Below are 16,747 nucleotides of genomic sequence, written 5' to 3' on the forward strand. Positions count from 1 at the left end.
CCTCTGATCTATACAGGCCTCCTTAAAGACCAGCTGCTTCACTGGTCACATTGCACTTCTCATTTCTCACAAATGCATCTTCTTCTCCATCATGCTTATCTGCCTGTAGTCCTCATATGTGCTTCCTCTGCTCATAAAGAAGGCTCATCCTCCCCCCACTCTCTCCTCTCACCTTCTTCAAGGGCATCTCACCATCCTCCTCATCAGCTCTCTCATGGCGGGGACTGCCACTTACTTCTCACTCTCTCTCCTTGAATCTGGTATAGAGTTGGCTCCAGCAGGGCACTCAGTGTTGACTGTCCAGCTGACTTGGGCTAGTTCCACTGATTCTCATACCAGGGCAACTCTGGAGGGTGCTTGGGCCAGATGGTCCAAGAACAGAGCCTCTGCCCAGGATCTCAGGGGCACCTGCTGGCTTCCCTGTGCAAGACACCCTTCCCATAATTTTTTTCAAAACAAATCTCACCAATCTCTTACCTTCCTCTTCATTCCATATGAGGTTTGATATGCAAAACATGGCTGCAAGCTGCAGTTTAACATGTGAATGGCCCTATTAATACAGAAAAAGAAAAAAAAATCAAAATGGTGGTAATCTCATTTTAGATCTTTTTTTGGGGGGGACCTACCATAGGCAATTCCTATAACCTAAAAGTCTGAAGCAGGGCTGGGTGAGGTGGCTCATGCCTGTAATCCCAGCACTTTGGGAGACCAAGGCGGGTGGATCACGAGGTCAGGTGTTCAAGACCAGGATGACTAACACAGTGAAACGCCGTCTCTACTAAAAATACAAAAATTTGCCAGGTGTAGTGGCAGGCGCCTGTAATCTCAGCTACTAGGGAGGCTGAGGTAGGAGAATCGCTTGAACCTGGGAGGTGGAGGTTGCAGTGAGCCGAGATCGCACCATTGCACTCAGCCTGGGTGACAGAGCGAGACTCCGTCTCAAAAAAAAAAAAAAGGTCTGAAGAAGAGGCCTCAAACTCAAATGTCTTGAGGGGCCATGAAATTAACACTAATGAGTAAAAGGGTTGGGCTAAAGATAACAAGGGACAGTGGAGAATCTGGCAAATTGAGGAGTACAAGCCTTGCCAAAAGACATTCAAATTCAAATTTAAAAAACCATCTGGCTGGACAAACAAAACACCTCTAGGGCTATGGGTACAGTTTGCAATTTATGATTCAACCCATGCACGAGGAAACACTGTCATATGACAATTCTATGCTTTTGACTTAGGCTATGTTTCCAGGTCACCAATAGCCAACATACACTGGGTGGATGTGCATTTGGTATTTATCTCTTAAGCTACTGGTTATCTTATTCAAATGGCCCAATAATTCCTTTGGGGGAAGAAAATGAATATATGGTCAGGAAGTTCTGTAACACCTAGACTTTCACACACACACAATCTATAAACGGTTTACTCCTCTGACACAACTTGCTGAAAACAAGAAGCATATGTAATACATTCAGCTTCTGGAATAATTAAATTACTCCTATTTCTATAGGAATATACCCCAAAACTTGATGAAATCTCTAGCTGATTTCTCAAATGTCTTTACTATCACTAATGAGCCTCCTATTCTTCTAAATACAATTCTTATTTATTTTGCTTTATGTACTGAAAGTACAACCATTTCTGGTTGCTTTGGATAGGGTGCTTTCGCCTGAATGAAAAAGGACCCAATAATAAACTAAACTTTATAGATGATTGTCCTATTGGTCAATAAAAAAAAATTTCTAGTATGTTTAAATAATTTATGCACATCTGAGGGAGTATCAATGGCAAAATATGCTCAATGGTTTTTTCAAGGCTAAGACAGACTTATCTTCTCATGTAGGACTATATTTCAACTAAGCAGAGACAAAGAAATGGATGTGGCTTCCTCCAGTAGAATTCTATGGCTAGTGATTCTTTCTTCTTCTAACTGCCAACACTTTTAAGGAGATGTCCAGTTTGGGCTCCCTTAAGACAAAACAGAATAAAACTTATCTGCTCCCAGCCTCAGACAATCAATCAATATTTGTTGAATAAATGAGCTTGTATATACTATAACAAATATGCATTTACTATGCATAAGTTTGTTCATCATTCATTCAATATTTTTTGAGGACACAAATTACTATGAGGATAGAGAAAACTGGAAGGTGGAGGGGTGGGAACTTAATTTAGGTGGAATGCGCAAGACAGATCTCTTTGAAGGAGGCAATATTTAAACAGAGACTTAAAGAACAGGAAGGTGCCAGATGTGCAAAGAGCAAGGGGCTTGAAATTCCAAGGAGGAGAAAAAGTTCCTGAAAAGGTCTGAGGTAAGAAGGAGCTGTCTGTTCAGAAAAGTAGGTGTAGCCAAATTGTGCGAACTTCTGGCCACAGTAAGGACTCTGGATTTCATTCTGGGTTGAGAGGAAGCCCCTGAAAGATTTAAACGGTGGAGGGACAAGATCTGATTTACATTTTTAGAAGACCACTTGGGCTGAAGGGATTGGAGTGACAGTGAGGAAGTGTCAAGGAGGATACTGTTATTATAGTTAATCAGGCATAAGGTGCTGTGAATTGGACTGACTAGCGTGGGGGCAGTGGTGATGAAAAGGAGTAATTGGATTCAAGATCAGTTTTGGAAGAAGGGCAGATAGGACTTTTTGATAAATTGAGTGAATGAGGGGACAGAGCTGGAGAAATCAAGATAGACTCCAAGATGCTATCAGACAGCCACATGGAGATGCTGAAAGGGCAGGAGGATATATAAGTCCTGAGTTTGGAAGAGAGGTCTCGGCTGGGAAACGCATTTGGAAATTACAGCGTACTGTCCAGCACAATGATGACAGTATAAGCTATGGGGGTGGATGAGATTCTCCTAAGGCAATGGTTCTCAACTCTGTCTGTAAGTAAGAACCACCCAGTGATCTTAAAAAAAAATCCTGATGCCCAGGCTATAACCCTAGACCTATTAAATACGAATCTTGGGAGGGAGGAGACAAAGCAGTAATCTTTGAAAGCTCCCTACGAGGTCCTATTGTACAATGAACGTTGTGATCTGCTGATCTCAGGAGAGCACATGTAGGAGAGAAGAGAAAAGGGTCCAGAGATAAGTAGGGAGGTATGGTGTCACGCAAGCCAAGAGAAAAGGATATTTCCAGAAGGAGGAAATAGTCAGCTGGGTTGAAGTCTGCTGTAAGTGGGGTAAGATGAAGAGAGAAAAGGATCCTTTGGATTTGGCATCATAGAAGTCATTGGTGACCCTAAGTTTCAGTTGAATGATGGGGGTAGAGGTGAAATAGAGCAGGTTACAGAATGACTTTAGAGGTAAAGAAGGAGGCAGTATGTGCAGAAAAGATGCTTTTAAGAAGTTTGGCTTTGAAGGCCGGGCACAGTGGCTCATGCCTGTAATCCCAGCACTTTGGGAGGCCGAGGCAGGTGGATCATTTGAGGTCAGGAGTTTGAGACCAGCCTGGCCAACATGGTGAAACCCCATCTCTTCTAAAAATACAAAAATTAGCCCGGCAATAGTGCCACGCCTGTAATCCCAGCTACGCAAGAGGCTGAGGCAGGAGAATCGCTTGAACCTAGGAGGTGGAAGTTGTGGTGAGCCAAGATCACGTCACTGCACTCCAGTCTGAGTGACAGAGTGAGACCCTGTCTCAAAATAAAAAGAAGTTTGGCTTTGTCTTTGAATAACAGAGAAATGGGTATGTCTCGATGGGTATGAGAAGTTAAGGAAAACTTTTTAAGTGATTATGGATACAGTGTGGATTAGTATTGGAAAGATAAGGGAATCCCTGGTTGAAGTGGTAAGGTTTTCATTCAACAAATACTTACCAAGCATATTCTAAGGGCCAGACACCATGGTGGATATACAATTGTGCACAAAGCTGACATGGTCCCTGCCCTCAAGGAACTTACATTGTGGTAGAGACCCCCAGTAGGCACACAAACATGTATCACTAAAACTGAGCTAAGTGCTCTGAAGGAAGTGAACAAAATGCAGTAATGAGGAATAATCTATAAGGGCAAGAGTCCAGTAAGAAAGTATAAGTTCAGCTGAGATTTGAAGGATGAAACAGAGAGAAGAAAAGTGTTCCAGGCAGAGAAGCCAGTATGTGTGAAGGTCCCAAGGAAGGAAAGAACATGGCCTTTTTGAGAAACTTCAAGTGGCCAGTGTAGTGAACAAAGGAAGAGAGGAATAAGATAAGCTGGGGATATAAATAGGTTAGGTCACGTAGGACTTGACAGGCCATGATAATGGCATATGAACTTTATTCAAGATGTAACAAGGAGCCACTGAAGGATTTTAGTTTCTCTTAATAAGACAAAAAGCTGAGGTCATCACTAACTGTAATGCGGGAGGGAAGAGGTGAGGTCTAAAGAATGAGGGGCAGGTAAGAATCTATTCTTACGGAGAATGAGGGTGCCAGCTTCCTAGAGAATCACTGAAGGACACCAGGAGGAGCTGTGCCCATGTGGGGTTCTGTGCCTTTCTCTGCAGTTGTTAACTCTGACATGGCAGGGATAGAGAGGACAGATTGGTGTGACAAGGGGAGGCTTCCTCCATGATTAGAATTTTGTCAGGAGATGTTGACAGAATGAGAAGTGGAGGGCTGTTTGATACACACATTTTGGCAATGGGCAGTCTCTGGTGATGATCAGATGCAGGGTATGGCCATGGCAGTAGGTAGCAGATTGTTTAGAAGCAAACAGGTAAAGGAACTATGGTGCCGGGGGCTAGAGGGTTCATCCACCATGGGACTGAAGCCTTGAGAGGGAAGACAGGGACTGGAGGCCACTGAGAGAAAGCCAAGAGCCCGGGTCTTCACTCAGTAAGAGGGAGGCAACCAGTAGATGACAAGGGCAGGGAGTGGACTAGCAGGTAATAATATTACCAAGTGGTACAAGCTTCAAGGAGTTGGTGTTTTTTCTTTTTCTTCAGGATGGAAAAGAGTTCTTTGAATCTGAGGAGTCACAGGGTAATCTATTCTTTTCCTCTTTTTAAAATCTCTGCACAATTTATTTTGAGTTAACAACGCAACAGTCCCTGCATTCTAATCCTACGGTGAAAGGGGACAAGGGCTCACCATATAATACTTGATTTTCTGAAGGATATCATCATTGGTCATAATAAGATCTTTTGCTGTTGTTCCATCCGCTATGTTGGCTAAGATGCACAGTGTCTGGAAAAGAACAAACGGCCAACAGTCAGGAAAACTCTGAAGTCCCAGAGTCAAGCTGTCTCAAGAGCTTGGGCAATTTTTCACTTGAAGGTACATGGATTCTCACAGGTTCCACTCTCAATGCCCTGATTTCTCATCTGCTGGCATCACTGCTAGTAACAGTAACCACACCCAAACAAAATCTACCTTAGTCAAAAGAGAACCCCAACACTTTGGTGGTTTCTTCCTGGGCATTAAGCCATAGCTGGGCAAAGGCAGCTATTTTGTATAGGTCATACTATCAAATCAAAGAGAAAATGTAACTTATTATTTTTCTTGAAAATCTCATTTCTAAGAGAAGCTCTTGTGACAAACCACAATGTTCCTTCAACAATGTGGTCTCTTTGGTGGAAGCTCTGTAGGTGTTGCAACTCCCCTCCCAGGGAGGCCTCCCTTTCCTAGGTCTCCACCTGCTGCTTGCTCCCAAGCTCATGACCTTCTAGGTGAAGGCCTAGACCCTGTCCACCAGCTACACCAGCCACGTGCACTTAGGACCTTTTAACTTTTTTGAACCCTGTTAGGGGAAGAGAAAAGGAAGTAAAATGTGTGAAGGAACTTAGTCCAGGCTGGCCTAATGTGAAGACTGGAGGAAGCCTGTGCCAGCTGGCAGGACAGTACACCTTGGGGACAACCACTGCACTGGTGACTGCAGTCTTCTTAAATGAAAAACTATTCTTGTCAGCTGTTCCATTCTCGAAGCCAGACCAGCAGGAGGCAAAAATTAAGATAATGGTGAAAGGACTATGATAGGGATACCAACAGTGCCAAGCTTAGCAATTCAACAAACCATTTACTAAGTAACTATTATGGGTATACCCTCTGCAGGGCATCAGGATGAGGCAGGAGAAAAAAACACACTCCCTGACTTTGAAGGTGTCACACAAACAATTACATTTCACTGTGATTGAAGTAAACAGAGAATAGAGAAGGCATGAAGAAAGAGCACTTGTTGGATACTGCAAGGGTTAGGGAAAACTTCCCAGAGCAAGTGACACAGTCCTGGAACCCAGTCAGGAATAACTCAAAGGAATGAGAGGTGAGGCTGGGATACAGATTCACATAATTTTCTCCAATTTTAAACTTTTTCTTTGCAAGACAAGTTAATTAAGCTAATTGAGGAGACTGTTTTCTTGAAGTGGCCCAAGCCCCAAAATACCCTAAAGGGTGCATGCTTTTATTTCCCCTAGATTAATACACTGCTGTAACTAGATTATTAGGGAGTAAGTCCTGAGGTGTGAAACCAGAAAAGGCTGCCTTTGAGACACAGTAGACATGAAACATAAATTGTATAGTCTAATAGCTAAGCAAACACTGGGGAACTATTTATTCCAGGGCAGTTAGATCATGTTGAGGAGGGCTTTATGTGCCCAAGAAGTGGGACAGACATGATCTGATCTGGAGAAGGTGTCAGATTTCTGGTGATCTGGTATATAAGCACTGGTACATGGTGAACCTGTCTTAAATTTCTTGGTAGGAACAATACCCTAAGGAAATTAATAATAATGAATCTGCACTCTTTTTGGTTAGTCTCTTGTGGAAAAGATCTTATGAAGGGGCAGACATGAGCATGACAAGTGTAATTAACAGGAGTAATTAGTTTGGGGAAGAGTTGACAGTCAATGTTTCAGGAGTCCAAGTTCAAGATGACATCAGAACCAAGAGAATTATAGTTGCTTTCCCCACATTCTAGCCCCACCTGAGCCTACAGGATAAGGTAATTAAATACAATGAGTGTTCTTTTTTTTTTTTTTTTTTTTTGAGATGGAGTCTCACTCTGTCACCAGGCTAGAGTGCAGTGGCGTGATCATCTTGGCTCACTGCAAACTCTGCCTCCTGGGTTCAAGCAATTCTCCCTGCCTTAGTCTCCCAAGTAGCTGGGATTACAGGTGTGTGCCACACGCCCAGCTAATTTTTGTATATTTAGTAGAGACGAGGTTTCACCATGTTGGCCAGGCTGGTCTCGAACTCCTGACCTCGTGGATCCACCCGCCCTGGCCTCCCCAAGTGCTGGGATTACAGGCATGAGCCACCGTGCCCAGCCTACAAGCATTGTTTCTCTCTCCCTCTCCATCACTTGTCTTGACATGCAATCCAAATGTGGCAACACCAGACTTACAATACCACATTCTTTCTAGTTCTGCTCGAATTCCTTAAAGTGGTTACAGAAAGCCGTAGCAAGCTTTACAATAACCCCACCTTCCAAGAGCAAGCCAGCAAAATGATATTCATCAGTGGTAGTGATCCAATTCTCACCAACCAGCCTCTGCCAGCCTTTACTAAGACAAAATCAAAATGCAGAGAGTGAGGCCAATCTACGGGAACACAGGTAAAACCTGGCTGAGAAGTAGGAGGGGGGGCAGCACATGGAAGAATCATAGCTTAGTACTCTCTTGTTCTCCATCTCCCCACCATTTCTCACCAAGAAGACTCAATCCTATGGGTTGGCCAGAGCAGCTTAAGAGGAAATAATGGAAATGATCCTTATTATGAATAAGAATTTTAATAAGGCTTCATAACCAAGGTATTCATGGGGAGAAGAGAAATGGTAAACACTTTTAGACTCTCCTAGAAAACAGCTACCCCCTCTTACTCACTAAAACAGAATATAAAAGGGAATTCCAGGGAAGATCCCTCAGAATAGACCAGGTCAGCAAGATAGGTGAGTAATTCCCCTTTTTGTAGTGTTAGAATACACCCATGCATCCCCAGGCTTGAACAGCATGAAAGAGTGAGGTACAGTTCTGTTTTGAAGCTCATAAAACCCCTCTGTAAATATTCCTATGGAGACAAGAAATCAAATCTTAAAGAAATCAATTAGGCCGGGGGTGGTGGCTCACGCCTGTAACCCCAGCACCCTGGGAGACCAAGGCGAGTGGATCACGAGGTCAAGAGACTGAGACCATCCTGGCCAATATGGTGAAACCCCGTCTCTACTAAAAGTACAAAAATTAGCTGGGTGTGGTGGCACGTGCCTGTAGTCCCAGCTACTCAGGAGGCTGAGGCAGGAGAATCCGTTGAACCTGGGAGCCAAAGGTTGCAGTGAGCCGATATCGCGTCACTGCACTCCAGCCTGGCAACAGAGTGAGACTCTGTATCAAAAAAAAAAAAAAAAAAAAAAAAAGAAATCAATTATTGGGCCAACTCATTGAATATGTGGGCTAAGGAACAGATAAAAACTACACACACACACACACACACACACACACACACCATTAATGTATGCATATTAGTGTGTATACTAATATGAACAACTGGAAATCAAGGAAATAGAGCAGAGACTGGTAAATTATAGTTTGGGCCAAATCCAGCCTGCTGTCTCTTTTGGTAATTTTTATTGGAAGACAGCCATATCTACTTGCTTATGTATTGTCTATAGCTGCTTCCAGGCTAGAACAGCATAGAGGAGTAGTTGCTAGAGACCAGAGCCTGCAAAAATTAAAACATACACCTTGCCTCTTACAGAAACAGTTGGCTAAACTCTGAAATAGAGAGCAGGCTGGGTGTGGTGGCTGATGCCTGTAATCCCAGCACTTTGGGAGGCCGAGACAGGTGGATCCCTTGAGGTCAGGAGTTTGAGGTCAACCTGGACAACATGGCGAAACCCCATCTCTATTAAAAATACAAAAAGTTGGCCAGGCATGGTGGCTCATGCCTGTAATCTCAGCACTGTGGGAGGCCGAGGCAGGCGGATCACTAGGTTCGGAGTTCAAAACCAGCCTGGCCAACATGGTGAAACCCCATCTCTACTAAAAATACAAAAATTAGCCTGGCATGGTGGCAGGCGCCTGTAATCCCAGCTATTCAGGAGGCTGAGGCAGGAGAATGGTGTGAACCCGGAAGGCGGAGCTTGCAGTGAGCTGAGATCACGCCACTGCACTCCAGCCTGGGCAACAGAGCGAGACTCCGTCTCAAAAAAAAAAAAAAAAAAAAAAAAAGAAAGTAACCGGGTGTGGTGGTGGGCACCTGTAATTCCAGCTACTTGGGAGGCTGAGGCACGAGAATAGCCTGAACCCAGGAGATGGAGGCTGCAGTGAGCCTAGATCACACCGCCGCACTCCAGCCTGGGCAACAGAGTGAGACTCTGTCTTAAAAATATAATAATAAGGCCGGGCGCGGTGGCTCACGCTTGTAATCCCAGCACTTTGGGAGGCTGAGGCGGGCGGATCACGAGGTCAGGAGATCGAGACCACGATGAAACCCCGTCTCTACTAAAAATATAAAAAATTAGCCAGGCATGGTGGCGGGCGCCTGTAGTCCCAGCTACTCGGAGAGGCTGAGACAGGAGAATGGTGTGAACCCGGGAGGCGGAGCTTGCAGTGAGCCGAGATTGCACCACTGCACTCCAGCCTGGGCGACAGAGCGAGACTCCGTCTCAAAAAATATATAATAATAATAATAATAATAATAATAATAGGTGGGAAAATCAATGAAACCAAAAACTGATTCTTTGGCAATGAAACCAAAAACTGATTCTTTGCTAAACCTCTAGTCAGACTGAACAGGAAAAAAGGAATTACCAGCCAGGCATAGTGGCTCATGTCTGTTATCACAGCACTTTGGGAGGCCGAGGTGGGCAGATCACCTGAGGTCAGGAGTTTGAGCTCAGCCTGGCCAACATGGTGAAACCTCGTATCTACTAAAAATACAAAAATTAGCCGGGTGTGGTGACACGTGCCTGTAATCCCAGCTACTTGGGAGGTGGAGGCAGAAGAAAGGCTTGAACCCGGGAGGCAGAGGTTGCAGTGAGCCGAGATCGGCCACTGCACTCCAGCCTGGGTGACAGAGCGAGACTCTGTCTCCAAGAAAAAAAAAGAAAAAAAGTAATTACCAATATAAAGAACAAGAGAGGGGATAACGCAAAGGATACTACAGACTTGAAAAAGGAATAAGAAATTATGAACCGTTTTATGTTAATAAATTTGAAAACTTAGATGAAATGAGCAAATTCCTTGAAAGACACATAATACCAAACCTCACACAAGAAACAGATAACCTGAGTAGTCCTATTTCTATTAAAAAATCTGAATTTGTAGTTAAACACCTTTCCACAAAATAGTCATCGTATCCAGATGATTCCAACTGGTAGCATTCCATCAAAATTGAAGAAAAAAATAATTAATTCTTCACAAATTTTTGCAGAAAATTGAAGAAGGAACACCTCCACCTCATTCCTCAAGGCCAGCATTATCACAATACCAAAACCAGAAAAAGACATTATAAAAAAAACTATTCATCAATACCCCTCATGAATATAGATGTGAAACACTCCTTACCAAATTTCAGTAAATTGAATCTAACAATATATCTAAAGGATAATACATGACTAAATTAGGTTTACCTCAAATATATTGGTTTACCTCAAATATATTAGTTTAACATTGAAACTGAATCAAATGAATTCACCATATAAATCAGAGTTTAAAAAAAACGATTTCAACAGATGCAAAAAAAGTAATTGATTGAAAAAAAAATCTATGGCTCATGTTTGGGGTTTAAAAATAAAAAAGTAAAAATAATCTGATATCTATTTATGATAAAAACTCAACAAACTAGAAGATAATTTCTTTTCCTTTCTTTAATAATCTACGAAAAACCTACACCCTACATATCCAATAGTGAAAGACTGAGTGCTTTCCTCTAATATTGGGAACAAAACAAATATGTTCATCCTCATCTCATTACACTGGAAGTTCTAGCTAGACAATGAAACAAGAAAAACAAAATAGCATATAGATTGGAAAGTAAGAAATAAAGCTATTTTTATTTACAGATGTGATCATTTTTTGAAAATTTTAAGTAATCCACACAAAATAAAGTGACTTTGGCAAGAATGCCGGATACGAGACTGACATACGAAAATTGTATTACCATATATTAACAACAAACAACTGGAAATCAAAATTTTAAAAATAACATTTACAAAAACATATGAAATAGGAATAAATCTGACCAAGAGTGCAAGACCTATATATCAAAAACTACAAAACACTGCTAAGAAGAATTAAAGAAGACCTAAATAATTGGGAAGATATATTCATGAATTGGAAGACTCAATATTGTTAAGATGTCACTTCTTCCCAAATTTATTTATAAATACAATACGATCAAAATCCCAATTGGCATTTCATTTGTAGAAATGAGAACAGAATTATGAAATACAGTAAAATTCACTCTTTTGGTAGTAAATTTACCAAATGTATAGAATCTTTTTTTTTTTTTTGAGATGGAGTCTTGCTGTGTCACCCAGGCTGGAGTGCAGTGGTGTGATCTCGGCTTACTGCAACCTCTGCTTCCCAGGCTCAAGCGATTCTCCTGCCTCAGCCTCCCAAGTAGCTGGGACTACAGGTGCGTGACCATACTCGGCTAATTTTTGTATTTTTTGTACAGACAGGGCTTCACCATGTTGCTAGGCTGGTCCTGAACTCCTGACCTCAAGTGATCCATCTGCCTCAGCCTCCCAAAGTGCTGGGATTACGGTGTGAGCCACCGTGCCCGGCCTACCAAATGTATAGAATCTTAAAATCACCAGTACAGTGAGCATTTACAGAGCAGTTCTATCACCACCTCCCTCCCTAAATTGTCCTGTGCTATCCCTTTATAGTCAAATCTTGCCCCCAACCTTTAAGCCTTGGATACCTTTGATTTGTTCTCTGTCTCTACTGTTTTGTCTTTTACAGATGGTCATATAGATGGGATCATATAGTATCTTGCCTTTTGTATCTGGCATCTTTCATGTAGCATAATGCATTTGAGATTCATCCATGTTGTTACATACAGCAACAGTTTGTCCCTCTTTATTGTGCCTGTGATATCCTATTATATGAATGCACCATAGTTTGTTGAGGGATGTTAATTTCTAATTTTTGGTGATACAAATAAAGTTGTTATGAACGTGTGTGAACTTAGGTTTTCATTTTATGTGAGTAAATGGCTAGGAATAGGACTGCTGGGTCATATGGCAAGTATATGTTCAACTTTGTAAGAAACTGTCAAACCATTTCCAAAATGACTGTATTATTTTGCATTTCCACTAGATGCTCTGCATCCTTGCTAGCAACTGTACTGTTTTAAAAAAAATTTTAGCTATTCTAAAAGATGCATAGTGATATTTTATTGTGCAGTGTCTGTTCATATTGTTTGTTCAGTTTTTTGCTGTTGTTGTTGAGACGGAGTCTGGCTCTGTCACCCAGGCTGGAGTGCAGTGGCGCAATCTCGGCTCACTGCAAGCTCCACCTCCTGGATTCACGCCATTCTCCTGCCTCAGCCTCCTGAATAGCTGGGACTACAGGTGCCCGCCACCACGTCTGGCTAATTTTTTGTATCTTTAGTAGAGACAGGGTTTCACCATGTTACCCAGGATGGTCTCGATCTCCTGACCTCGTGATCCACCCGCCTCGGCCTCCCAAAGTGCTGGGATTACAGGCGTGAGCCACTGCGCCCGGCCTGTTTGTTCAGTTTTATACTTGGTTGTTTTCTTATTGTTTTGAGAATTCTTCAAATATTCTGGACACAAGTCATTTGTCAGGTATCTGATCCACAAATATTCCTTCCAGTGGATGGCTTGTCGTTTCAGTCTCTTAGCAGTGCATTTCACGGCACAGAAGTTTTACAGTTTGATGAAGACCAATTTACCTTCTTCGTTTCTGAATGATGTTTTAAATTTCATAGCTAAGAACTCTTCGCCTAATCTAAGATCTCGAAGATTTTCTCCTGCATTTTCTAAGTTTTATAGTTTTACCTTTTATGTTATGTCTATCAGTAAATTTTTATCTCAAGTGTGTGGTAGAGTTCAAAGTTAATTTTTTGGGGCACTTGTACAGCATCTTTTCTTGAAAAGACCATTTTTTCTCCACTGAGTTGCCTTTGTACCTCTGTCAATAATCCACCGGCCACATATGTGTGGGTCTATTTCTGGACTCTCTAATCTGTTTCATTGATCAACATGTGCTACCTTTTTTTGCTAAGAGCATACTGTCTTCATTACTACTGTACTTTTATAATTAAGTCTTGAAATAAGGTATTGTGAATCCTCCCATTGTTCCTGTTTTTTCTTCCAAACTGTTTTGGCTTTTTAGCTCCTTTGCCTTTTCATACAGATTTTAAAATCTATATGTAAAGGCACAGATTTTAGATATTTACATCTATAGTAATATTTATAAACAATCATGCTGCGATTGTGCTTGGGACTGTGCTTAATCTATAAATCAACTTGGGGAGAACTGACATTTTAGCATGGTATATCTCTCCATTTATTTGGGTCTTGGATTTCTTTCATTATCAGTGTTTTTATAGTTTTCAGTGTTTTTATAGTTTTCAGTATACAGATCCTTGTGAAATTTATACATAGAATTTCATTTTTTTCTAAGCTACTGCAAATGGTACTGTTTAATATCTCAATATCCAATTGTTCACTGCTAGTATATAAAAATACAACTGACTTTTCTTTTTTTTTTTTTTGAGACGGAGTCTCGCTCTGTCGCCCAGGCTGGAGTGCAGTGGCGCAATCTCGACTCACTGCAGGCTCCGCCTCCCGGGTTCACGCCATTCTCCTGCCTCAGCCTCTCCGAGTAGCTGGGACTACAGGTGCCCGCCACCACGCCCGGCTAATTTTTTGTATTTTTAGTAGAGATGGGGTTTCACGGTGGTCTCGATCTCCTGACCTCGTGATCCGCCCACCTCGGCCTCCCAAAGTGCTGGGATTACAAGCGTGAGCCACCGTGCCCGGCCCGACTTTTCTATCTTGTGACCTTGCTTAACTCATTTATTAGTTCTAGATTTTTTGGTGAGTCCATGGCATTTTCTATTATAGGCATTCATACTGTCCTTTCCAATCTGTATACCTCTTATTTCTTTTTCTTGCCTTCTTGTGCTTGGTAGGAATTCCGGCACAATGCTGAACAGGAGTGGTACAAATGGACATACTTGTCTTATTCCCAATTTAAGGGCAGTGATACATATGTTTTACTATCTTGTCTGTGGTGACAGTTTCATAGGTGGATGCATGTGTCAAAACTGAAACACTGTATACTTTAAATATGTGCAGCTTATTGTATGTCAATTGTATGTCAGTCAAAAAAATAATTTATCAGGTGCTTTTGAGAAGCATTAAACTTCTAGCTAGTCAGCTGTTTAGCCTCCCATACTCGCCTACTTCCAGATCATTTCCAAAATCTGTATAAGAAAGTTCCTTTGTGTCCTGAAAAACAATATTGTTGTTGGTCTTTCATTTTGCCCTCACTCAAATCTTGCCTCACCTTTCTGTCTTGCTTCGCTTTTCAAGTTACTGAAATTCTATCCAGGTAAGTTGTCTTTATAGATGAAATTCATTCCTATCCTCTCGAAGTACAATGGTTTATTTTGAACAATGTATTTTCTTCATTGTTGAGTTTCAGTAATGGATTTCATTTCAGCTAATTTTAGTGATGCTTATGAGATTATACTTTCTCTGTGTTAACTTTTTTCATCAAAACAGTTTTTAAAAAAATTTTAAGAGAGATCATGTAAAATATCTGTCTTAAAATCACTTTATGAAACCTACCATCTTTTTCTCACAAATTCAATTGCAGCTCCTAAGACCTACAACTCTTACTTCCTGGACTGTTCTTCCAAGGCTGGCTGAATTACTTTAACTCAAGAATACAGAAGATGAGAAGTACAGCCCCTGAAGTTAGACTCTCTGGGTCCAACTCTCTACTGATGACCTTGGGCGAGTTTCTTTCAGATAGACATACATATATGTCTATATCTTAATGAATTTTTTTTTTTTTTTTTTGAGACAGAGTCTCGCTCTTTCACCCAGATCAGAGTGCAGTGGCGCTATCTCGGCCCACTGCAAGCTCTGCCTCCCGGGTTCACACCATTCTCCTGCCTCAGCCTCCCAAGTAGTTGGGACTACAGGCGCCCGCCACCTTGCCCAGCTAATTTTTTTATTTTTTTAGTAGAGATAGGTTTTCACCGTGTTAGCCAGGATGGTCTCGATCTCCTGACCTCGTGATCTGCCTGCCTCGGCCTCCCAAAGTGCTGGGATTACAGGCATGAGCCACAGCGCCCGGCCAGCTTAATGAATTTTGAAAGGGAACATAACCATGTAGCCAAAACCTACGCCAAAAAACTGAAGATCACCAGTACCTCTGGTCCTGTGTTAAAATCTTAAGTTTGCAGGTGACCTTTGTTTTTAGAGCAAAATAAAATATATACATTAAAACTCCCATGATAAATCCCAGAAAATAAAGAAAAATAATTCCCAACTGTCCTGATAAATGCACAGCTTCGTACTTTAATACCTACCCTTAACTTGCCCTCCTGAAACTTAATGGAAGTAGGGTTATGGGGTGAGGAATAAGATGCCTAAGAGAAAAGAAATGAAAACTATCTCCAGGATGAGGAATAATATGCCTAAGAGAAAAGAAATGAAAACTATCTCCAGGATGAGGAATTATTTTATCAGCGAGTTGCAGGAATTTTGAGTTGAGAGCATAGCAGCAGAGAGGGCTAGAAATAGTGATCCTGGAAAAAGGATTCATTCCAGGATGATGAAAGGTGGCTGCTCCTGTAGAGACAGGGACAGTGTGCACAGTGCATGACACAGAAAGCAAAACTGTAGACGCTGGTCATGTTTTCCTCTATTTCAGGAAGAAGAAGTCTTAAAGAGAGTTTAAGGGATGGTGGAAGATATTTCTTCCTATCTCTAGAGCATCTCCCATCTCAGCACTCTGTCTTCTGCAGATTTGAGTATTTCAGGAGACTCCTAAGAACTTCCTTTGTGCTCACATTCAGAAAATATTCCCCAAGAAAAAGGAACAACGTACCTGCTCTTTGACCTCAATGTTATGTTCCCCTTCTAGAATAAGAGTGACGGCTTGCATAATTTGCTTTCCATGAGTACTCATTATTTTATCTATATGCTGTAAAACAATGGGAAATCCATAATTATCAAAGAAACAAAGATCATAGGACGAATAGAAGGCTTCTAAAAGTTAAAACAATATGATTCACAACTGCTTCATGCAAAACACTATAGCATATAGAACTAGATGCCAAAGAACAGTGTTTATTATATTTTGAAGCTGCAGTTTGCCTTCAAATATGTCATACACACACACACACACACACACACACACACACACACACACGTATATACACATTACACTACATACATACATAAAGTTGACCTGACAGAATATGAAAGCACAATCATTGGGGGTCCTCAAACCCAAATATATTAAAGAAAAAGGAAGCAAAGGCCAGGTGCGGTGGGCTCACGTCTGTAATCCCAGCACTTTAGGGGGCCAAGGTGGGCCAATCACCTGAGGTCAGGAGTTCGAGACCAGCCTGGCCAACACAGCAAAACCCCGTCTCTACTAAAAATACAAAAAATTAGCTGGGCATGGTGGTACATGCCTGTAATCCCAGCTACTGGGGAGACCGAGAAAGAAGAATCACTTGAACCCGGGAAGTGGAGGTTGCAATGAGCTGAGACTGCACCACTGCACTCCAGCCTGGGGTAAAGAGCAAGACTCTGTCTCAAAAAAAAAAAAAAGGAAGCAT

At 41.8% G+C, this 16,747-nt stretch overlaps 1 protein-coding gene across 5 annotated transcripts in view; it reads right to left on the minus strand.

Moving 5' to 3' along the window:
* Nucleotides 1-16,747, minus strand: part of ARMC8 (armadillo repeat containing 8) — a 114,392-nt gene that overhangs the window by 7,272 nt on the left and 90,373 nt on the right. For all 5 annotated transcript variants that reach the window (XM_032144250.2, XM_032144254.2, XM_032144252.2 and 2 more), the window contains 3 exons: nucleotides 16,009-16,104; nucleotides 5,066-5,161; nucleotides 478-550 (listed from right to left, as the gene is read on the minus strand). In XM_032144250.2, coding sequence (XP_032000141.1) covers nucleotides 478-550; nucleotides 5,066-5,161; nucleotides 16,009-16,104 — 265 coding nt within the window. The remainder of the gene's footprint in view (nucleotides 1-477; nucleotides 551-5,065; nucleotides 5,162-16,008; nucleotides 16,105-16,747) is intronic.

Source organism: Hylobates moloch, unplaced genomic scaffold, assembly GCF_009828535.3.
Source record: "Hylobates moloch isolate HMO894 unplaced genomic scaffold, HMol_V3 SCAFFOLD_22, whole genome shotgun sequence".
NCBI classification, from domain to species: domain Eukaryota; kingdom Metazoa; phylum Chordata; class Mammalia; order Primates; family Hylobatidae; genus Hylobates; species Hylobates moloch.